This window comes from Girardinichthys multiradiatus, chromosome 3, assembly GCF_021462225.1.
Source record: "Girardinichthys multiradiatus isolate DD_20200921_A chromosome 3, DD_fGirMul_XY1, whole genome shotgun sequence".
NCBI lineage: Eukaryota > Metazoa > Chordata > Actinopteri > Cyprinodontiformes > Goodeidae > Girardinichthys > Girardinichthys multiradiatus.
The window spans coordinates 47430384-47455332 of NC_061796.1; the positions used below are offsets into that span (position 1 = coordinate 47430384).

The 24949-nt window shown below is 45.7% G+C and overlaps 1 protein-coding gene across 1 annotated transcript; it reads right to left on the reverse strand.

Moving 5' to 3' along the window:
- Positions 1–4587: 4587 nt before the first annotated feature.
- Positions 4588–24887, reverse strand: trim33l (tripartite motif containing 33, like). Its single transcript, XM_047362084.1, has 14 exons — positions 24688–24887; positions 20152–20214; positions 19848–19983; positions 19563–19689; positions 18172–18288; positions 13993–14107; positions 13763–13909; positions 12816–12927; positions 8114–10764; positions 7803–8014; positions 6593–6704; positions 6436–6492; positions 5796–5918; positions 4588–5336 (listed from the first exon to the last, which is right to left on the reverse strand). The coding sequence occupies exons 2-14, from the start codon at positions 20191–20193 to the stop codon at positions 5034–5036; spliced, it is 4254 nt and encodes a 1417-aa protein (XP_047218040.1). The 5' UTR covers positions 20194–20214; positions 24688–24887; the 3' UTR covers positions 4588–5033.
- Between the last annotated feature and the right edge of the window lie 62 nt (positions 24888–24949).

The window sequence follows — 24949 nt, forward strand, 5'->3', positions numbered from 1 at the left end:
TAAATGCAACAGAGTTAAGAAGTAATTTGCTATTCAAGTACCCAGCATTCATTCATATAAAGGGTGTAATGAGTCAAGCGTGGCTTGACTTTTCTTCTGAGGCCTCCAGATGCAGCCCTAATTAAAACGGATTTTCCCCCATGACCTGAAGAAGAAGGCATCGGGACCGCAGCTTTGCATGCCTTCCTGCATGTACGTGCTGGTACTGAGAGCTACCCCCATTGAAGGAGCCGCAAGTTGCCTTTGTCGTACAGTTCGGCTGGGATGGCTAACCAGCTGATGCCCCCCTAGCTGGAACGCTTGTCCCTTTGCTCAGTCCACACGTAGATGACCGGGACAATTCTGCTTCCCTCAACGTCGCCCAGGACATCTTTTTCTCAGCACGGTAAGAGGTATGTAAGAGGTAGTGATTGGGCAGAGAAGATTAGTTTAGAATGAAATAATCTAAATAATGTTTGTTTAATGACGTTTGGTTTTTGTTTGTGTTGAGAAAACTTGGCTAAGTTCTAGCAGACTAGCTGCTGAGCTAATGTGTTCTGTGTTGTGTTTTAAAGTTAGGATAAACTTTATTTAAATTGGACATAACGTACTGTCAACGCTTATGTATTTTGAACCTTTTATTGATGGATTTTAAAGGAGTGGTTACAAGCTATAAGTTTCTCTTTTTGTTATCTGAAACCGCTAATGGCTAAGGCTAAACACGTGTCTTATGACCGCCATCTTATGAATCGATTAAGAATCAGTTTCCAATCTAGGAAAATAATATTTCCCTAGATATTATTTTATTAATTCAATTCAGTTTATTTAAATAGCGCCAATTCACAACACATGTCGTCTCAAGGTTCTTCACAACAGTCAGGTTCATACATTCCAATTAATCCTAACCATTGAACAGTTCAGTCAGATTCAGTTATTTATTCAAATTGGATAAAAAGTTTTTCTATCTAAGGAAACCCAGCAGATTGCATCCAGTCAAAGACTTGCAGCATTCACTCCTCCTGGATGAGCATGTAGAGACAGTGACAGTCACTGGTGTTGAATTGCAGCAATCCCTCATACTGAGCATGCATGTAGCGACAGTGGAGAGGAAAAACTCCCTTTTACAGGAGAAAACCTCCAGCAGAACCGAAACCGGGCTCAGTGTGAGCGGCCATCTGCCACGACCGACTGAGGTTTGAAAGAAACAGAGCAGAGACACAAAGAGAACAAAGAAGCACTGATCCAGGAGTACTTTCTATGGGAAGGAAAAGTAAATGTTAATGGATGTAGCTCCTTTAGTTGTTTCATCTAGAAAGAAAGAACAGATAAACTCTGATCCAGTTTTCAAGGTTAGAGTCTGAAAGAGAGAACATAGAGTTAGTTACAGTAGAAGCTCAGTCAGTAGCCATGTCTAGGAGAGAGAAAGGGTTAAACACTGAAAGACAGGGCCATGTGGATCATCTGTAGAAGGTGAGCAATAAGTTGTTGCCAGCAGAAGCTTGGACGATGCCTCTCTCCAGAAAGGTGTCACAGGTAGACACAGAGCCAGGCCAGGTGTAGCTTCTAGGAAGAGAAAAGAGAGAGAACATAAAGTTAAAAGCTGAAATAACAGCAAATAATGCAAAATTGGAGAGTAGTATGAGAATGTAGCGAAGAGGGTGAAAGTGGTCATTATGTCCCCCGCAGCCTAAGCCTATAGCGCATAACTACAGAGATAGTTTCAGTTCAGATTATTTAGTTAAACGGCGCTTATTTACAACAATGTCGTCTCAGGAACCCCACAAAGGTCCACTGATGGTCATTGTTATACTAAAAACCACAAGGATTGGGATACCTCCCTCTGTCAGACTGATTATAATCATTGGAAAAGAGAAGGGGTCATACAGGTACCAGAAATGGAGGGTGTGTTTGCACCTCAACCATAACTGAGCCGGTTTAGGCTAAACCTGACTCCCCCTTACTCCAACCAACAGGGAGCTAATGTGATAGCTCATTAAACACCAGCTAAGAATAATTTCTCCAGGAAGGTTGTTGGCTTTATTCAAAATAAAATTTCCTTAAATTTTAATATTTCCTTAAATATTATAGCACTAAATACAAGCAGCTAATGAGACACTATTTAGAATTAGTCATCCAGAGGATTGGTTTTATTCAGCAAATCATTATTTAAAATATTTTATGAAAATAATGTTTTATCTGATCTTACATTGTGAATGGTTGTTTGAAGGTATACCAATTATTAAGTTAGTTCCAAGACTAACTTAACTTCATTTCCAGGTTCTTTAAGATAATCCTTGGTTCTCAAACATAAATAATATTGCATGTTAACGTTGCTTAATTTTATTGGTCATACTTGTTCATATTGTACATAGTTGGTCTTTATTCTTTAATTCTGCTTGGTAGTTTAGTTGGATTGTTTTAGCAAAGTAAAGAGTTTGTTGATTGAAATATGTTTGACTTTGAGTTGACTTATTTTTGTTAATAAATTCTTGTATTTTAAGAAATTGTGTGAATTTATTCCATATACAGGTCCTTCTCAAAATATTAGCATATTGTGATAAAGTTCATTATTTTCCATAATGTAATGATGAAAATGTAACATTCATATATTTTAGATTCATTGCACACTAACTGAAATATTTCAGGTCTTTTATTGTCATAATACGGATGATTTTGGCATACAGCTCATGAAAACCCAAAATTCCTATCTCACAAAATTAACATAGCATTAAAAGGGTCTCTAAACGAGCTATGAACCTAATCATCTGAATCAACGAGTTAACTCTAAACATCTGCAAAAGATTCCTGAGGCCTTTAAAACTCCCAGCCTGGTTCATCACTCAAAACCCCAATCATGGGTAAGACTGCCGACCTGACTGCTGTCCAGAAGGACACTATTGACACCCTCAAGCAAGAGGGTAAGACACAGAAAGACATTTCCTGAACGAATAGGCTGTTCCCAGAGTGCTGTATCAAGGCACCTCAGTGGGAAGTCTGTGGGAAGGAAAAGTGTGTGGCAGGAAAACGCTGCACAACGAGAAGAGGTGACCGGACCCTGAGGAAGATTGTGGAGAAGGGCCGATTCCAGACCTTGGGGGACCTGCGGAAGCAGTGGACTGAGTCTGGAGTAGAAACATCCAGAGCCCACCGTGCACAGGCGTGTGCAGGAAATGGGCTACAGGTGCCGCATTCCCCAGGTCAAGCCACTTTTGAACCAGAAACAGCGGCAGAAGCGCCTGACCCGGGCTACAAAGAAGCAGCACTGGACTGTTGCTCAGTGGTCCAAGTACTTTTTTCGGATGAAAGCAAATTCTGCATGTCATTCAGAAATCAAGGTGCCAGAGTCTGGAGGAAGACTGGGGAGAAGGAAATGCCAAAATGCCAGAAGTCCAGTGTCAAGTACCCACAGTCCAGTGATGGTCTGGGGTGCCGTGTCAGCTGCTGGTGTTGGTCCACTGTGTTTTATCAAGGGCAGGGTCAATGCAGCTAGCTATCAGGAGATTTTGGAGCACTTCATGCTTCCATCTGCTGAAAGCTTTATGGAGATGAAGATTTCATTTTTCAGCACGACCTGGCACCTGCTCACAGTGCCAAAACCACTGGTAAATGGTTTACTGACCATGGTATCACTGTGCTCAATTGGCCTGCCAACTCTCCTGACCTGAACCCCATAGAGAATCTGTGGGATATTGTGAAGAGAACGTTGAGAGACTCAAGACCCAACACTCTGGATGAGCTAAAGGGCCGCTATCGAAGCATCCTGGGCCTCCATAAGACTCAGCAGTGCCACAGGCTGATTGCCCTCCATGCCACGCCGCATTGAAGCAGTCATTTCTGCCAAGGATTCCCGACCAAGTATTGAGTGCTAACTGTACATGATTATTTGAAGGTTGATGTTTTTTGTATTAAAAACACTTTTCTTTTATTGGTCGGATGAAATATGCTAATTTTGTGAGATAGGAATTTTGGGTTTTCATGAGCTGTATGCCAAAATCATCCGTATTAAGACAATAAAAGACCTGAAATATTTCAGTTAGTGTGCAATGAATCTAAAATATATGAATGTTAAATTTTCATCATGACATTATGGAAAATAATGAACTTTATCACAATATGCTAATATTTTGAGAAGGACCTGTATGTGCAGAGTTTATGCTGTTCAATAATGTCAGAGCTCGTCTCACACCTTTCTATTTTGTCCTAAAACCATCGCCTTACTGGGCTGGTATTCACAGGACAACCCTTAACAGACCCAAATGTTATTTGATCAAATATTAATATATTCATAGTAATAGTCACAACACTGCATTGATGGAAAAGGGGTAAGAGTGAACCTGGGTCAGCTGAGAAAACACTTCTTAAGTAACAACATTCAGTGGTCACACTGACTGCATTTAACTACTCCACACAACCCCAATCAAGACATTTTCTTCAGCTTTGGTTATTGCTTTGTTAATTTATAAATAAAACATGAAAATGTTTTAGTTTTTAACTAAACTTTTTAAGGCAGGGTATTACAAATTTACTGTATTCTCACGCTACAGAAAACACTGATGTAGTTTTTAAATTCAGATTCTCTTCATTCAATCAACATTTAAGAGCAGTTAATAATTTTACATTCAGCTCCCTTTGATTCTTTATTCAGTAAAGATTTGTATGAACTGTTCAACAAACGTGCTTTACTTCGAACAATGTGTACAAAATGTGAAATAATGTTCAAACAATAACAGAAAAATCCAACTTGTGAGGGAAGTTGTGAGAATAATTTTCTCTTTTAAGGATCTGCAGATGGTTTCTATCAACTATATTCCGAATGTCTGGTTTTATGTCTCATTTCTTCCCTCCTGCGTGAAGCTTTGATGTTTTACACATAAGATGATTATCTGCAAGCAGGGCAAATGTAAAGGCACTTAGACAGAACTCTTTACGGAACCCTGACCCATACCAGGTTGTCAGAAAGATCCATTCGGTGCTGTAACTGGCTCAGTAAACATAATTCACGTGGTTCTTGCAGAATACCTGCAGTAAAAAAAGTCTGTCTGTGGTTTTAAGCCTTAAACGTCTTCATGTTTGTGCTTGGGCCTCTTGGCTGCAGAGGTTCCCCTCAGATCCAGAAAGTCCCTCAGTCTCTTCCTCAGGGCCTTCAGCTTCAACTCGGACATGAAGTCGTCTTCTTCTGTTTGCTTTGGCATCTCTCTACTGCACAACACAGTACTGTTAGCCGAACTGCTCGGACCTTCAGGATCACATAGCATGCTTCCATTTGGTGCCATCAGGAGTGAAGGATGAAGTTCTGAACCCAAAGTTTCCACCAACTTCTTTTGGAAGCTTTGCTGCAGGTCCATTAAAGGACTTCCCTGGAAACAGCAGATAAATAAAGCTGAAAACAGATATAGCAGCTCAGCAGTGAGTTCTGCAGAGCCCTGATGATGCTCCATCTGTTGGAGTCAGCAGGGTTTGAACAAAAAGCGTTCTGCTATAAACTCTAAACAGGTCTGTTTATATGCACTAGAGCTGCAATGCAAAACTCTTGATCCTGCCCCAGACTACTGTCATCCTTTAAACTGGTCTTGATCTATGGTTCTCAAGACCTTCTGCAGAACTTTAATGGCTTTTTCTCATCTTTTCAGACTGAAATGTGATCTTCAGGGTATTTTCTTTTCTGCGGTCTGATAAAAAACCAGAAAAGAAGGCTGGTGTGGGTCTCATGTGTCAGACCTTTGCTGAAGATACTTTAGGAAGATGCAGGGAGCTAAAACTTCTGTTCATTTCTAGGTCTGAAATGAACACATTCACAAATGCAATTCCAGTCTTACCTGTGAGGCTTCGCTGAACAAAAGCCAGAGGTCAGAGACGACCTGTGCAGGTGTTTGATAAGGAGGAGAGACGTGGTGGCTCAGACGCTCTGATATCAACATCAGATCAGACCAAAGATCCAACTGAAACAGCAACAAAGACAGTATGAGCAGCAGGCTACACATCAGCCTTCTGCCATTACAGTGTTATTAAAATGCACAGACATGCAGCATTTATGCTCTTAGAGTCTGATTACATAACAGCAGTGAAAATCTTATTATTGTCTCTTTCATACTCCAGGCGTGCATTAAAACATTTTATAGACATGTCCAAGTTCTATCAGGCCACAAAAATGTGACTTATAAAATAACTTTAAAAATGCTAACATAACCAGACAGTAATATTTTTAACTCCTCTACCATCCAAATGCTTTGTGTTAAAAGAAGTAAAAATGTTCTTTAAACGTCTGTGAATCAACTGCATGGAGCAACTGTGGTCAGGGGAGGCAGAAAATCATTCGAAGGGCCACAAATGGCCCACATGCCACGCTTTGGACACCCCTTCCATACACAGTTTTCATCTTAAAGACGTTGGGTAGAGATTAATCCTGTGTAGTTCTAACCAGCCAACACCAGAACCGGCTGGTGTGTAAAAACTGACCTGTGAGAAGCGTCCGCAGCCTTCAACCTTCAGGTGCAGCAGGAGAGTCTCACACCTCTGAAACACAGAACTCAGTTTAAATGACCAGAACCTTGGCTGGGAGGATCACACACAGCATCTAATGATCCAATGATGCAGACACATGAACCACACACACCCTCTGGTCTTGCAGGCTGAGAGAAGAACACTGTGGACTCGTTGGCCTGTCAGCGCTGTAGGGGTCCGAAGGGTCCGACAAGTCCTGACATAGCGAACAGACCAACTCTGACCTGTAAGACAAAGATGAGGGACGTTTATTCCACAACATGAAGGAGCTCAGTCCATCTGTAGCCTGATGGAAATCAGTCGTTTATAATGGTAAATGATTTCCAGTTCTGGTCCTGAAGGATCCATTGGAATGACACTGGGGTACCCCAAGGCTTGTTGCTGGGACGCCTTTCTTTTTATATTGCACGCCTTAGGCTTGCCATTTAAAAGGCTTCTTCTCTGCTTATTAAAGTTTGTGAAGGTAACTCTGGATTGTAGAGCTGGACAAATGTTCTCCAAAGCTCCATGAGGTTCTACCAGCTGTTGATGACTATGCTAAATAAGAATTTCGTCTGTTACTGTATGACGATTGAGACACGAGTGAAGAAAAAAAATGTGCCTTCCTGACATCTTCATGCAGACCAGCGTCACTTTATCTCTATTTTGGTAAAGCATCTGTTAGCATCTATTAGCAGCTATTAGCATCTGTTAGCAGCTATTAGCATCTATTAGCAGCTATTAGCATCTGTTAGCAGCTATTAGCATCTGTTAGAATCTATTAGCAGCTATTAGCATCTGTTAGCATCTATTAGCAGTATGATCCATTGGATCATAATCCATGGATTGAATGTTCTGCATCATGCTGAACAGTATTACTGTGACCCAATTATGATATGTGCATAGATTTATATGAACAGTCCAGTTACGAGTTGTTTTATCATAATTAACTTTAATCCATCATTTAATGGATAATGTTTCTTGTTTGGGTTCTCATCAGTGCTCGGCACGAGGACCTGCTCATTTGGTAGCAGAACTTGGACACCATTGGATTCAAATCAGATTTTAGGAGAGACTGATCCAAAATGGTTCCAACAAATGACTTCTGGGTAAATCAGAGCGGCTAGAAGAGAAGCTAGAAATGGAGATAACGTGTTTTTGCATCCATGGGTGTTTGATGATTGTTGGATGCTGAAGATTCTATATCTGCTTTAGGACTACTAGAATCTGCCTGCTGTGCTGAACCTTCAGATGATGTGTTGCTCTGGTTAAATCCTGAAACTCTGTGTTTTAGGAATGACTAATGAAGATCAGCCACTTCAGCAGAAGAAATTCACTCCTACCAGATGTCCGGTCCAAATGGAGGGACGTGACAGTCTCTGTGGTACCCCCGACCACAGACTGTGCAGATCTTTGAAGCACTGGAAGATCCACATGCAGCGCAGGAAATGACCTCCAGGGACAACGGCGACTCGGGAGACTGAAGCTCTGTGAAGTCTTCAGTGATGTCCGAGGCGTTGTCAGAGATGGTCTCTGAGACATCCTCATCACTGGACTAGAACACAACAGAACCAGAAGCATTTGGATGGTTTCAAATGACCCCATCAATGTGATATTTCTGTTTTGTTTGGATTAATCATGAAGACGAACAAACCTGAGCGTCCTCCTGCACCTCCTGCAGGTAGAGCTCATCCTTTTGGTTTCCGAGGATAAAATGGTAACGAGGCAGGAGACATCCAGGTCCAGGCAGGGGCAGAGGAAGTCTTAGCAGAGACACTGTGGGCTGCCAGTAGAGCTGACTGTAGTCCTGCTGTTTAGTCTTAGTCCTCGGTGGCTCTTCGTCTTCTCTGTCTGATGTTTCAGAAGAAGACAGATTCAGTCCAAGTTCAGGTTCTTCAGACAAGCCGAGGGACATCTTGTCCTCAGACGTTACCGGTGAAGCTGGTTGACCAAAAACGTCCATTTCTTTAGATGTGAACGTGCTCGGTTTGACCTTATAAACTTTATGTGATGACTCCTCTTCAGCAGGTTCATTTTCAACAACGTCATCATCTGAAGTTCCAGGTGAAAACGGTTTAACAAACGACCGGATGTCTTCAAAGCTCGATTTGACGTCGTAGACTTCAGGTAGCGACTCGTGTTCCTCAGACAAGACGACGGTGAGATCTTCTGGAGTTCTAGATAATAATAGTTTTTCAGAGGTTTGGGTTTCTGTGGATTTGCTCCTGGTTGGATCCACCTCACATACCTTCGGTGAAGACTGTTCTTCTGCAGGTTCAATTTTCTCAGACAACCTTATGAGGAGCTCCTGGTTTGATGTTCCAGGTGAATTAAAAGAAGATTGGATTTCATTGGGCTTGGTCAGAGTTGGTTCTGCATCGTGTGTTTCAGATGAAGACTGATCTCCTACGGGGGCAGTTCCTTCTGATGAACCTGCTACCTGTCTGTTCCCTGGTGTCTCAGGAGAAAAAAGTTTCTCCTCCTCTCTGTTTCCATCGGTGGTCCGATCAGACCCATCGTTGGTCGGTTTGTATGCTTCTGGTTCCTGCTGTCCCTCCTTGTGTTGGACTTTGTGGTTGGAGCCAATCATCCCCTTTAAATCTGGATTCTGTTGCTGGTCTTCAAGGGTGGAGGGAAGAGGTCCAACACTGGAGGTGAGATGTTGGTCCGAAAGCAGCTGATTCCTGGATTCCATACAGATTTGGATTCCTGGAGCTGAGGGACTCCGTCCAACAGAAGAGACATTCCCCGGAGTTCCTTGAGGAACCTGTGAACTTTCACAGCTGTCCTGAACTAGAAGCGCATGGTTCTGCAGCACTGGAAGCTGGGTCCAGTCTGAGGGGAGGCTGCGACCTGAGTCAAACACCGAGTACACGGGGTTGGTGTTGGTCAGCAGCAGTACAGCAGACTGGTTCTGACTGGGAACAGCTCTTTGGTTCACAATCAGCGATGGCTGGACTGGATTGAGGGTGCCATTAAGCAGCGACGGAGCCGGTACCAGGGGAAGGACTGGGTTGACGGGCTGAACACTGACTGTCGGAGCTGTGGGGGAAACCACCTGGGGGAAGATGTAATAGGTGGAAGCTGGAGAGCAGCTTAGAGATGGGAACGAAGGGATGGAGGATGAAGACTGGACAACAGTCTGAGGGCTCGTCTGAACCACAGCTCCAGGCTGGTTCTGGAGGTGTGGTTCGGACGAACCCTCACCTACAGACTGGTTCTGGGCGCTGGCAGGTTGCTGCATCAGAGGAGCTGACGTTCTGATTTTAGGAGCAAGAGCTCTACAGGAGCTGCTGGATGTTGAAGAACTGCTGGCCTTCTTATTCTTCCACTGAAACTTGACAAACAGCTTCCCTGACTTGGACTCCAGCTGAGACTTGGTGAGAACATTGATTCTGACACCAGAGCCTTTGGTGGAGGTGGTTGAAGAGGAGGAAGACAGAGGACTTCCAGAGGGCCTGGACGAGCTCTGACCCAGCGTAGAAGGACACATGACGGGTGTGGCCTGGTGATGAGCATAAGCTGGACCTACAGAGGAAGGAGGACCTGCCTGAGCAGATGAATATGGTAATGCCTGATGAAGGAGACTAGAGAGGAACGGATTCCTGGCTTCAACAGCCGAGACGGTTCTGAACCTGACAACTGTGGCTGATGGAGCGGTGTAGCTGGAGGCAGGTGGGGGGACTGCGGTGGATGCAGAGGGAACCACCCAGCGATTGTTGGATGAAGATCCCCAGGAACCACAGCTCGGGTGCAGCTGGGAGGGCTTGCTGGTGGAGGCTGCAGCATAAATGGTTTTACAAACTGAGGAAGACTTGGAAACGGAGGTGGGAGGAAGACAGGACTGACGGGAAGGAGAAGCAGAGGATCTCGACTGCAGAACTGACTCGACGATTTTCAACACGTTCACCTTGGGTTTACCTGTAGAGGGATTAGAGAAGATGGAGGAAACTGTAGACGAGGAGGGTGGAGGAGGGCAATGATCTTTGGAAGCTGGTAGACTGACACCTGGAACACGTGAAGCAACACCAGTACTGGTCCCAGTTTGACAAATGGTCCTACAAGACGAAGCTGTCAGATTGGAGGAGAAGTTGGGTGATGTGATGGAGGTGTCTGTGGAGCACAATGTAGGTGACGTGGAGGTTGGAGCAGAAATGCAAACAGGAACACTGTTAGTTGTAACTGGTTTGCAGGTGAGGGTCTGATAGGTGGAGGTGGGAGGAGTGGTGATGAGGGAAGAGGAAGAGCTGGCTGGAGTTTCTGCTTGGGGCACGGAGAACGGGACCCAGGAGACGTGAAGTTTACCTGGAATCAGAAACAACGAGTCAGAGTTTCCTGCATCCACTCAGGAACCAAGTACAGAAACATTTAAGCAAAAGTCCTGATCCAGTCCTCATTTCCTCATTAATGCAGTGGTTCCAAACAGTTCTCCGGGCTTTCTGGAGGCTGCTTTTTCACTCAGGTTCAGCCCAGTTCTTGAACCCGACCATTTGGCATATCAGAACACACTAATCTGTGCTTCACTGACACAAACTGTCATGTCTTTAGGATTTAAGGTCTGTCACAGGACCGAAGATGACCTACTCCTCCTGAGGACCTCCTCCTTCAGCTGGACATTTGGATCAGAGCCTCAGGTGCCTTAACAAACAGTCTGACTGAAGAACCGGACCGAAATAACTGAGCGATTATGGTCAGAGGAAACTACACTGGTTTAACAGCAGGATCCGATGTGTCATCATGTCCAGAACCACTGTGGTTTAAAACTGCAGACAAGTCACCGTTTACTGTACAGTGTGGTCCAATTCTCAAGGCAGAGCTGTTGGCTTGGCTCTGGTACCATCCCTTCAAGCAAGGTCGGAGAGAAGATGTGAGAAGAAGACCACAGGATGGCATTTCTGTGAGGATTCTTGCCAGATATGCTGAGCTCACAGTGTGGGTCACGATTATTGTGGTGGGTCTTAGAACTGGGACGGCCATGGAAGAGGGTTGATTCTGGATCTGCTGAACCATTTCTGTGTTTGATGCGTGCAAAACATTTGGATCGTCATCCTGCTGAAAGACAAAATGACGACCCGTTTTCAGGTGTCTGGGTAGAGGCCATTAGGGTTTGATTAAAAATGTCCTGGTATCATTAATCCAGTAGACCTGGCTAAGATGACCCAGCAGGGTAGAAGGTCCGAGATTAAAGGTTGACATTAACATCAAGATAAAGAGCTCATGAAGCCCGGCGGTCCAACAAGGTTCTGTCTCAATATTGTGAAAAGTTAATTATTGGAAACTCATGGTGTCAACACCCTAATCAGCTAATTAACTCCAATCATCTGCCAAGGTTTTCTGAGCCTCTACATGGAGAACCAGAACCAGACTGTTCCTCAGTGTTTTTAGATGAAAGTAAATTCAGCATTTCCTTTGGAGATCAAGGTCCCGGAGTCTGGAGGAAGAGAGGAGAGGAACAGAATCCACGTTGATTGAAGTCCAGGATGAAGGTTCCACAGTCAGTGATGATCTGGGGTGCCATGTCTTCTGCTGGTTCTGGTCCACTGGGTTTTCTGAAGTCCACAGTCACCTAAGCCATCTACCAGGAGATTCTAGAGCTCCTCATGCTTCCTTCTGCTGACAAGCTTTATGGAGATGTTGATTTCATTTTCCAACTGGACTTAGTACCTCTGGCGGTTCCCACACCGCCAGAGGTACCAAAAGCTGGTCCAATGACCATGTTGGTACTGTTGATGGGCCAGTAAACTGGCCTGACCAGAACCCATTAGAGAACCTATGGAGTTCTGTCAAGAGGAAGATGAGAGACACCAGAACCAACAATGCAAATGACCCGAAGGCCGCTATCAAAAGCAACCTGGGCTTCCTGAACACCTCAGCAGAACCACAGGCAGATCTCCTTAATGCCACCCATTGAAGCAGGAATTTATGTAAAAGGAGCCCAGACCAGGTAGTGAGAGCACAGAAATCAGAAGCCTGACATTTCTATTTAAAATCTCCTTTTTATTGATCCGATGTTATATTCTGAGACTGAAATATTTCCCTCTATGTTTGAAGAATAGAAATAGATGAGTTTCATTTTTCTGACATGAGGGAGAAAAATATACTTTTGATGATATTCTAATTTAACAGCCTGTGGTTATTTTTGTAAACCCGGATCTAAACATCATGAGATCGACCAGAACTACAGCCTGAATCCACCAGATCACTGCTGCTGATTTACTTTTTCATCATCACAGAGCTTCAGTCAGCTTCTTCCTGCTTCTCAACAGATGGAAACTAAAGATCCAGACAAGACAAATAAAACACAGACAGAACAAAACCCAGAAAGCCATAAGATCCTAAAAAAAACCTGAGCTTACCAAAGTTCAGAATGCCTTCCACTGAGCTTCTGTCAGTGATGACCTTCACATCCACCATCTTTGAAGGTGGACACGAGTCCTCGCCTGCAAGGTCCTTCAACTGGGAGGTAATCTAAAAAAAACAGATACCAGATCCGGTTAAAGCGATTCCCAAAGCACCAAACGGATCACCTTTAGATTCATTTGAAGGACCTGGACCAACTTTGTGACTCGCTGCTGCTAACATGGACCAAAGATGTCATTCAACCCATGAAGAAGCAGAGTACCGAAACAACTCAGTGAGTAATCATATCTATAAATGTCTGAATTTAATAACTAAATGTAAGAGTTATTAATTAACTAAATAATGTCACCTAATTAAAAAAATAAGAAACCCAACATCAACCCCATCACTTCAATGATAAAGATTGTTCATCTGAGAATCCATCAAGATCTCTGTAGCAAAGATCAGCATCCTGGTCTCCATAGCAACCATCAGACTGTCTGCAGGCTGAGGGTTTAATTCAGGAGGCAGGTGAGAAAAAGCCTTTTCTGTCCGACCATCATGTAACTGAGACTTTAACTGGACTCGGCCTGAGCTTTAAGCAACAAGTCCTCCAGGAGGGTCTGCTGTGAAACTCAGGATCCGTATGTGGAGAAGCACTTCATGTCCACTGTTAAGCACAGTGGTGGATCTGTGATGCTGTGGGTCCCTTTCTCCTCTGAAGAGCCTGGGAATGTTTTTAAAATGCCAGGCATCATGAAAAACTGAATTCTCCAATCTTCTGAAACGTTTGAGAAGAAGACTAAGTTGTCTTCTTACAGTGAGATCAACCAGGAGATGGAGAACCACAAACAAACTGCAGATCCGACAATTTAAACTCCTCTTCAGTGATGAAGATGAGTCTGAGCAGAGGACAGAAAGATCTGATCGGATATGAGCAAAGAGCAGCAGGTGGAGGTTCTACCTGAGATATGCAGCCCACCAGAGTAGGCAGGTTGGTGGTGTTTCTGGCCTCTTCTGCAGCTTCAGTGAGAGGTACGTGACTCTTCTGGAGCAGCTTCACTTTCTCCATCTTCTTAGTGATCAGAGTTCGCTCCACGCTGTAAACCTTCTGCTCACAGGAACAGAGAAACCATCTGTTACAGCAAAAGGCAGATGAATCTGTACCTATGACACCAGGTTGGTTTAAATTACCTGAATCTGTTTGATCATTTCTTCAAACCTACTGTTGAGGAGCGCAGTCAGAGTGTTGATGTGTTTCTGCAGCTTGCTGGTCATGAAGGACTCACACTGAGCCAGAACCTGCAGCCTGCAACACAACAGCAGAGGTCAGAGTGTATGGGTCGGATCAGGGAGACCTCTGCTGGCCGCTGGATGATAGACCAAATGTCAGAACATCACTTAAAGGAGAGCAGATGTGGTCAGATAGGCAGAAGATGAGGAGAAAGCATTAAAATGGTTAGAAAAGTCCAGAACCAAACTGTGGGGTAAATTCTCCATCACAATGTTATCAGCGGTTTGCAACCTGCGGCTCTGGGGCCTCACATGGCTCTTCATATTCACCACAATGGATCCCAGAAGCATTAAAGACACAGAACTGATCAGTGTTTGACATATGAAGGTAAGAAGAAACGCTTTCATGAAATATCTACTTTTTTCCTTAAATATGTAACGTTCTATTGGAGAAAATGTTTCATTGTTTTAAGACCGGGAAAAAGAAATTAAAGCTTGGTTCTTAAATGTGTTTCGTCTTATCCAGCGGGCTTATAAACCCAGATAGGTTTTGGGTCCGGCTGTGTTTAGTGGGTTGAGGTAAAAACGTGGTTCCTTGTAGAGGTTGCTTCCCCCTGCTGGTTGGATCCTCCCAGCAGTTACTGGGAGAGAGACTGGAAGTCAGGATTCCCCTGGAAAACATTTGAAGCCGTAAAGGACGGGTCTTCCAGTGAGAAGCTGCTGGTTACTCTGTGGATGATGGTCCAGGTCTGGCCTTCAGGTCCAGTATCAGTGATGCTTTGTGTAACAGAGGCCACCTGTGTGGAGGAGGTTCTGGGAGTGTTGGTGCTGCCAGGACACAGTGCTTCAAGGTATGGTACCAGGCAGGAAGGATCAGTATCATTTGGGCTCCCACAGGAGCAGAGACCTTCTGCTGGAGAATCTGGTTCTTTTCATGCTGCACAAACATGTATTCATTTATTTTAAATGCTTTTATTTAGTTTAAGAAAACCTTGATGATCTGAAAGCAGCTATGACCCTTCACCTCTATCCTGCTGACAGAGGCTGGTAGAGTCTGAGATGGTTTTTGGTCATTTCTCTGAGATTCATGCTTTGACCTTGGGCTGAATCTGCTGGTACGTCCATTCTAGGGCTGCAACTAACGATTACTTTCATAATAACATAATAATAATAATGTTTAATAATGATAACAAAAAAAACATTTTAAATTTTCACTTCTTTATTCCAAAATAGAATATTTGGACCTGGAGGGTAAATTAGCTCACAAAAACCAGGATGCTGCTTGAGTGTTCTGTTGCAATAACAATAAATACATAAATGTTAGCTTCTGTCCCTCCATCCCTCATGGCGCTGGTGCTCCAGTTTCGTGAAGCGTGACGTGCTCCCACACTTTTGAGGACTTGGGTCGAACCGTTTTCTCTGCGTCACTCATTTGTAGAATTTAGTTAATTTCCTTTGAAAATACCACCTCCACTTTGCCTCCGTCTCGCTCTGTTCAGCTCGCTCTGCAGGTTGAGTTTTCAACCCAGATTGATGGGCAGCAACAGTTGCTGCTCTGAGCTCTTTGCTGATGTCTTTCCACCCTGGCATGTTTGATTTTCAACACTGTTGTGTGATGTTTTCCAGAGCAGCTTGGTTCTGTTAACAGGACTTCAGTCCAGTTTTCCTAGTTATTCAGATAAAAATGGAGTTGGACCAGAACCTGCACCGTTTTAATTTTCTGGGGTTAGAAACCTTTTCGCTGGTGTGGACGAACAAAGATTATTGAGGATTTTATTTCAAGTAAATGGACTGAACTTATCTAGCGCCTTTCCAGTCATGCAGACCACTCAAAGCGATTTATACTAGAGCCACATTCGTACTCACTAACGCTCGCACATTCATACACCGATACACAGATCGGCAGGCAACTTGAGGTTAAGTGCCTTGCCCAGGGGCACATCGACCTATGGCAGGAGAAAGCTGAAATTGAACCCACAACCTTCTGATTGCAGGACGACTACTCTTCCTACTGAGCCTCAGTCGCAAGTCAGTCAGAATAAACCCGATGTTTGACGTTTTGCTAAAATCTACTTCATTTCATTGATTAATTATGTCTACCCATTCCTGTGTTTCAGGCTGCAGCAGCCTCCATATGGATATGGATACCAAGCAATCAAGGTCGACTGTGGCTCAGTAGGAAGAGTAGTCGTCTTGTGATCAGAAGGTTGTGGGTTCGATTCCAGCTTCCTCCTGCCATATGTTGATGAGCAAGACACGTAACCTCAAGTTGCCTACCGATCTGCGTATTGGTGTATGAATGTGTGAGCGTTAGTGGGTGAATGTGGCTCTAGTATAAATCGCTTTGAGCAGTCTGTATGACTGGAAAAGCGCTATACAGGTCCTTCTAAAAAAATATTAGTATATTGTGATAAAGTTCATTATTTTCCATAATGTCATGATGAAAATTTAACATTCATATATTTTAGATTCATTGCACACTAACTGAAATATTTCAGGTCTTTTATTGTCTTAATACGGATGATTTTGGCATACAGCTCATGAAAACCCAAAATTCCTATCTCACAAAATTAGCATATCATTAAAAGGGTCTCTAAACGAGCTATGAACCTAATCATCTGAATCAACGAGTTAACTCTAAACACCTGCAAAAGATTCCTGAGGCCTTTAAAACTCCCAGCCTGGTTCATCACTCAAAACCCCAATCATGGGTAAGACTGCCGACCTGACTGCTGTCCAGAAGGACACTATTGACACCCTCAAGCAAGAGGGTAAGACACAGAAAGACATTTCTGAACGAATAGGCTGTTCCCAGAGTGCTGTATCAAGGCACCTCAGTGGGAAGTCTGTGGGAAGGAAAAAGTGTGGCAGAAAACGCTGCACAACGAGAAGAGGTGACCGGACCCTGAGGAAGATTGTGGAGAAGGGCCGATTCCAGACCTTGGGGGACCTGCGGAAACAGTGGACTGAGTCTGAGTAGAAACATCCAGAGCCACCGTGCACAGGCGTGTGCAGGAAATGGGCTACAGGTGCCGCATTCCCCAGGTCAAGCCACTTTTGAACCAGAAACAGCGGCAGAAGCGCCTGACCTGGGCTACAGAGAAGCAGCACTGGACTGTTGCTCAGTGGTCCAAAGTACTTTTTTCGGATGAAAGCAAATTCTGCATGTCATTCGGAAATCAAGGTGCCAGAGTCTGGAGGAAGACTGGGGAGAAGGAAATGCCAAAATGCCAGAAGTCTCAAGACCCAACACTCTGGATGAGCTAAAGGCCGCTATCGAAGCATCCTGGGCCTCCATAAGACCTCAGCAGTGCCACAGGCTGATTGCCTCCATGCCACGCCGCATTGAAGCAGTCACTTCTGCAAAAGGATTCCTGACCAAGTATTGAGTGCATAACTGTACATGATTATTTGAAGGTTGACGTTTTTTGTATTAAAAACAGTCAGTCATTTTCTACCGCTTCTTCCATAGTGGGTCGTGGGGGAGCTGGTGCCTATCTCCAGCAGTCTATGGGTGAGAGGCAGGGTACACCCTGGACAGGTCGCCAGTCCATCACAGGGCAACACACAAACAACCATGCACTCATTCATACACCTAAGGGCAATTCAGAGAGACCAATTAACCTAACAGGCATGTCTTTGGACTGTGGGAGGAAGCCGGAGTTCCCAGTGAGAACCCACGCATGCACGGGGAGAACATGCAAACTCCATGCAGAAACACTCCTGGTTGGGAATTGAACCCTGGACCTTCTTGCTGCAAGGCAACAGTGCTACCAACTGCGCCACCTTGCAGCCTGTATTAAAAACACTTTTCTTTTATTGGTCGGATGAAATATGCTAATTTTGTGAGATAGGAATTTTGGGTTTTCATGAGCTGTATGCCAAAATCATCCGTATTAAGACAATAAAAGACCTGAAATATTTCAGTTAGTGTGCAATGAATCTAAAATATATGAATGTTAAATTTTCATCATGACATTATGGAAAATAATGAACTTTATCACAATATGCTAATTTTTTGAGAAGGACCTGTATAAGTTCAGTTCATTTAACATTTTAGTCGCATTCTGGACACTTTCAGTCAGTTTTCATGAAATAATTCAACTGAGGAGCTAAATGTGACAGAGACCAGGTCTGTACCTCATCTCCATATCCTGCAGACTCCTTTTTGATGCTTCTATCTGTGCTTTGAAAGGTTGCATGGAGGCGTCCAGCTGCTTCTTCACGCTCTCCACAGCTTTGCTGACAAAGTCAAACCTAAACAAACCAGGGAGAAGAAAGGTGAGGTCTTCAAAGACCAACACACAGACAGGTCACAGAGGCTGGGGTTCATGTTAAAGAGATGGTTTAGATGTTCTGAAGGGGAGATTATAGAGTGGTAACCAGTCGTCCGTATCTCATCTACAGTAGACAACAGTATGAACGTAAGTTTGCAAAAATTCTGCCGCAGCAGAAGGACTAAGAGCTGATCAGGATGGAGCTTCCAGCAGATTTCAGTCTTCCTTGATTCATCTTTGGACCCTACTACTCCTACTACTTCCTGTTGTCTTTTTCGCCACAAGTAACATCTGGTTGTTGGTCACGTGACTCGTTTCCATTGTAGCTTTGCAAAATAAACCCACCTCAAACACCACCTCATCCTAACGCAAAAAATGTTTATCGGAAAACAGGTGTTTTTTTTTAATTGTCATGTTTCTATTAAGTAAATGTATTTTTGTAATTACAATTTGTGCAATTTTAAGGTCAATGGAAACGTAGCTGTTGACCCCTTCAGTTTAATGAGTTACATATGAAGCAGGAAAAAGGGTGGTGAGCTCTGAAGACCCTCCTAGCTGCATGTTCCCACAACATCCACAATAAACGTGGCATGACCTCCTTAGACTGCATCAAGATGCAGAAACATGGCAGCAGTCAAACCCACAGCTATCTCATCAACACCACCATAAACAACCTGAATCTTGCTATGAAAGTTCTGTGCATGTTCAAAACCATCCAGTAACTCTGATACGCCCCTGAAGACCCTTTTTTTATCCTGTGAAGGTCATCCATGTCCAGACGGATTCCAAACATCATAGCAGGGTCTTCGGTTCTGACCAACAGCTCTTCCTCTGTTCCTCTGGCCCACACACATATCCTCTCCCGTCTCCCAAAACACAAGCAGGCGGCCTCGTCTTCTTGTGTTTTGGAAAGATTCAGACGGAAGAACGAGTCTGAGCTGATCAGATGATCTGAGCCAACCAGCAGCATTGGATCATGACGTTTCAGACAGGAACTCAGATGATTCAGCTGAGAAAACATAGACTAACTAAACACTCTGCTGACACAAATCTGCTCTTTCAGCTCCTCTCTGACTGTTAGGCTTCCTGCATGATGTCTTCTCCTGGTAAGATACTGACTACTGACAAGAACTTCCCAGAACCCCACTTGTTAAAAACCTAACTGCTTCTTTAGTGTGTGTGTGTGTGTGTGTGTGTGTGTGTGTGTGTGTGTGATAACGCAATAAAGGCGTGGAGTGAGTCTGACTTCAGCACCTGTGGTTCTTGTGGTTTGCCAGCTGACAGTCTCTGCAGGTGAGCTGGCAGCAGGTGAAACAGAACAGTTTGAGCTCCTCAGACGGGTGGGTTCTGCAGAACTTGGTGGGAAAAACTAAACTGGGTCCTGAAGAGGAAAAAAAACAAAAACATTATAATCCTGCAACAAGGAGAGACAGAGACCTATTTCAATCCGAACCTTTATGATCCAGCAGAACCAGGGCGATTTTACCTTCTGTAAGGGGATTTATTGATGTGATAAAAGTTTATATTGACACATCTGACCTTCAGGCTGCTGGTTCAGGACCCGGTGGGATCTGGTCAGGGTCACTCTGCGATGAGCCGCCAAGCAGTCGTCACACAGAGCTTCGCCACAGTCCACACACCAACATGAGGCCGAGGAGCCGTCACAGGTGCTGCACTGAGAAGACCCAGGAGAAGAAGGAGAAGCATCAGATCACTGTTCAGGCTGCAGCTGGAGAGTCAACATCAGGTCTGAATGAGCTCCTTCCTGTCTCAGATGAACCTGAAGCCATCTGTGCAGCAAGAGCTTATAAAACACGTGAAGAACAGGAATAAGTGTTGTTACCTGCTGAGTCTTGACCTCTCCTGGATCTCCATCGGTCTCCATGTTGACCAGAGACGTTTTCACCTGAGAGACAGCGAGGTCATAATTGAAATTTAATTCTCAGTTTGTTGGTCAATAACATCAGGAAATGTTTCTCCTACTGAGACCTGCTGCTAAAGATCAGAACAGCTTTCTGTTCATTTTGCAACCATCCTCCTGCTGAAGAACCAGGAGCTACTACTCTGATGCATCATGCAGGAAAGTTCAGATCACTGTCCAGCTGATGATGATTGAAGGTCACCAGCGTCACTAAGAGTTAAATGTTTTCTTTAAAACAAGAGATCTTGCACCTTTGCAAACCTTCTTTAGCAGAAGCTTCATCTGAATGAAGAAGACTTCTGGAACAACATCCTTTGGACCGATGAGAGCAAACAGCAGATGAGGACAAACAACTGTGACCCCTGGTGGTGGAGGGCTGATGAGTCGGACTTGTTCAGGTGCAGCAGGATCTGGTCGCATTGCAGTCACTGAGTGGACCATGATCTCCTCTGTTTACCGACGTTTTCTAGAGTCAAATATGAGTCCATCTGTCCAACAGCTGCAGCTTGGTCCAAACTGGGTCTTCAACAGAACCATGAACCCAAACACAGCAGCAGATCTAAGACAGAATGACTAAGAGAAGAATCATGGTGCTGCAAGGGCCTAGTCAAAGTCCAGACCTCAACCTCTAGAAACTAGAGGTTGTGGACCAGAACTCCTCCAAAACCATGCTACAAGTCCATGCTGCTGAATGAGGTTCTACAGACTGCTGGAGGAGATTCTACAGACTGCTGGAGGAGGTTCTACAGACTGCTAAAGAAGGTTCTACAGGCTGCTAAAGGAGGTTCTACAGGCTGCTGGAGGAGGTTCTACAGGTTGCTAAAGGAGGTTCTACAGGCTGCTAAAGGAGGTTCTACAGGCTGCTGGAGGATGTTCTACAGACTGCTGGAGGAGGTTCTACAGGCTGCTGGAGGAGATTCTACAGGCTGCTGGAGGAGGTTCTACAGGCTGCTGGAGGAGATTCTACAGGCTGCTGGAGGAGGTTCTACAGACTGCTGGAGGAGATTCTACAGGTTGCTGGAGGATGTTCTACAGACTGCTGGAGGAGGTTCTACAGGCTGCTGGAGGAGATTCTACAGGCTGCTGGAGGAGGTTCTACAGGCTGCTGGAGGAGATTCTACAGGCTGCTGGAGGAGATTCTACAGGCTGCTGGAGGAGGTTCTACAGGCTGCTGGAGGAGATTCTACAGGCTGCTGGAGGAGGTTCTACAGGCTGCTGGAGGAGGTTCTACAGGCTGCTGGAGGAGATTCTACAGGCTGCTGGAGGAGGTTCTACAGGCTGCTGGAGGAGATTCTACAGGCTGCTGGAGGAGGTTCTACAGGCTGCTGGAGGAGGTTCTACAGGTTGCTGGAGGAGATTCTACAGGCTGCTGGAGGAGGTTCTACAGGCTGCTGGAGGAGGTTCTACAGGCTGCTGGAGGAGGTTCTACAGGCTGCTGGAGGAGGTTCTACAGGTTGCTGGAGGAGGTTCTACAGGCTGCTGGAGGAGGTTCTACAGACTGCTGGAGGAGGTTCTACAGGCTGCTGGAGGAGATTCTACAGGCTGCTGGAGGAGGTTCTACAGACTGCTGGAGGAGGTTCTACAGGCTGCTGGAGGATGTTCTACAGACTGCTGGAGGAGGTTCTACAGGCTGCTGGAGGAGATTCTACAGGCTGCTGGAGGAGGTTCTACAGACTGCTGGAGGAGGTTCTACAGGCTGCTGGAGGAGATTCTACAGACTGCTGGAGGAGGTTCTACAGGCTGCTGGAGGAGGTTCTACAGGCTGCTGGAGGAGGTTCTACAGGCTGCTGGAGGAGGTTCTACAGGCTGCTGGAGTAGGTTCTACAGGCTGCTGGAGGAGGTTCTACAGGCTGCTGGAGGAGGTTCTACAGACTGCTGGAGGAGGTTCTACAGGCTGCTGGAGGAGGTTCTACAGGCTGCTGGAGGAGGTTCTACAGGCTGCTGGAGGAGGTCCTACAGGCTGCTGGAGGAGGTTCTACAGGTTGCTAAAGGAGGTTCTACAGGCTGCTGGAGGAGGTTCTACAGGCTGCTGGAGGAGGTTCTACAGGCTGCTGGAGGAGATTCTACAGGCTGTTGGAGGAGATTCTACAGGTTGCTAAAGGAGGTTCTACTGGCTGCTGGAGGAGATTCTACAGACTGCTGGAGGAGGTTCTACAGGCTGCTGGAGGAGATTCTACAGGCTGCTGGAGGAGGTTCTACAGTCTGCTGGAGGAGGTTCTACAGGCTGCTGGAGGATGTTCTACAGACTGCTGGAGGAGGTTCTACAGGCTGCTGGAGGAGATTCTACAGGCTGCTGGAGGAGGTTCTACAGACTGCTAAAGGAGGTTCTACAGGCTGCTGGAGGATGTTCTACAGACTGCTAAAGGAGGTTCTACAGGCTGCTGGAGGAGATTCTACAGACTGCTGGAGGAGGTTCTACAGGCTGCTGGAGGAGGTTCTACAGACTGCTGGAGGAGGTTCTACAGGCTGCTGGAGGATGTTCTACAGACTGCTGGAGGAGGTTCTACAGGCTGCTGGAGGAGATTCTACAGGCTGCTGGAGGAGGTTCTACAGGCTGCTGGAGGAGATTCTACAGGCTGCTGGAGGAGATTCTACAGGCTGCTGGAGGAGGTTCTACAGGCTGCTGGAGGAGGTTCTACAGATTGCTGGAGGAGGTTCTACAGGCTGCTGGAGGAGGTTCTACAGGCTGCTGGAGGAGGTTCTACAGGCTGCTGGAGGAGATTCTACAGGCTGCTGGAGGAGATTCTACAGACTGCTGGAGGAGGTTCTACAGGCTGCTGGAGGAGGTTCTACAGACTGCTGGAGGAGGTTCTACAGGCTGCTGGAGGAGGTTCTACAGGCTGCTGGAGGAGGTTCTACAGGCTGCTGGAGGAGATTCTACAGGCTGCTGGAGGAGATTCTACAGGTTGCTAAAGGAGGTTCTACAGGCTGCTGGAGGAGGTTCTACAGGCTGCTGGAGGAGGTTCTACAGGCTGCTGGAGGAGATTCTACAGGCTGCTGGAGGAGATTCTACAGGTTGCTAAAGGAGGTTCTACAGGCTGCTGGAGGAGATTCTACAGACTGCTGGAGGAGGTTCTACAGGCTGCTGGAGGAGATTCTACAGGCTGCTGGAGGAGGTTCTACAGACTGCTAAAGGAGGTTCTACAGGCTGCTGGAGGATGTTCTACAGACTGCTAAAGGAGGTTCTACAGGCTGCTGGAGGAGATTCTACAGACTGCTGGAGGAGGTTCTACAGGCTGCTGGAGGAGATTCTACAGGCTGCTGGAGGAGGTTCTACAGACTGCTGGAGGAGGTTCTACAGGCTGCTGGAGGATGTTCTACAGACTGCTGGAGGAGGTTCTACAGGCTGCTGGAGGAGATTCTACAGGCTGCTGGAGGAGGTTCTACAGACTGCTAAAGGAGGTTCTACAGGCTGCTGGAGGAGGTTCTACAGACTGCTGGAGGAGGTTCTACAGGCTGCTGGAGGAGATTCTACAGGCTGCTGGAGGAGGTTCTACAGACTGCTGGAGGAGGTTCTACAGGCTGCTGGAGGATGTTCTACAGACTGCTGGAGGAGGTTCTACAGGCTGCTGGAGGAGATTCTACAGGCTGCTGGAGGAGGTTCTACAGGCTGCTGGAGGAGATTCTACAGGCTGCTGGAGGAGATTCTACAGGCTGCTGGAGGAGGTTCTACAGATTGCTGGAGGAGGTTCTACAGGCTGCTGGAGGAGGTTCTACAGATTGCTGGAGGAGGTTCTACAGGCTGCTGGAGGAGGTTCTACAGGCTGCTGGAGGAGGTTCTACAGGCTGCTGGAGGAGATTCTACAGGCTGCTGGAGGAGATTCTACAGACTGCTGGAGGAGGTTCTACAGGCTGCTGGAGGAGGTTCTACAGACTGCTGGAGGAGGTTCTACAGGCTGCTGGAGGAGATTCTACAGGCTGCTGGAGGAGATTCTACAGGCTGCTGGAGTAGGTTCTACAGGCTGCTGGAGGAGGTTCTACAAGCTGCTAAAGGAGGTTCTACAGGCTGCTGGGTCACGGGAGTGTTCCTATACTACATTTGTATTATTAATTAAAAGAATGTGTACTATCGCCATGAATGTCCTCATGTATTCACTGTGGTTTTCCTCCCTTCCTGTAGGTGTCGCTACTGAGGAGGAGATTACCTCTCTGTATGCAGAACATTTTACTGTGAGCTATTTTCTCCCATGTAGCGGTCAGCTGCAGAGATGTCTCCACTGCTGCTGTTTAAAGCTCCAGAAACAAACCAGGAGAGCCGTTTAACTCCACCTCAGTTCCTCTGCTCTTCTTCTGAGACATAAAAAAAACATCCACGTGTTTCTCCGCTTTAATCTAGCAGCAGGTTCAAAGTTCACGAAGTTTAAAGGAGCACTTCCGGTAGAAAACTCCCTCTTTAATGGATAAAGTGAGAACCTGATGACCTGAAGGCTGTGACTGTTTAACTTCTAACGGACTCACCTCCTGCTAGCTCCGCTTCTTCTCCTCTTCCCACCATCAGCCGCTCATCTTCCAGTTTCTCCTCTCAGATCTATTAAAGTCAGATAGTTTCGAGATTAAAGTTCCGGTTCGGTTCTAAGCTAGTTCCAGATGGACGGACAATTCCGCATCAGCCGACTAATGCCGACTGCGCATGCTCCCCGCTCCTATGTTGCGTTTGGGGAACCTCCGGACTGGGTAGAACCACAGTCCTGGGGAGTACTTCCGGTTCAGTGCTTTCCTA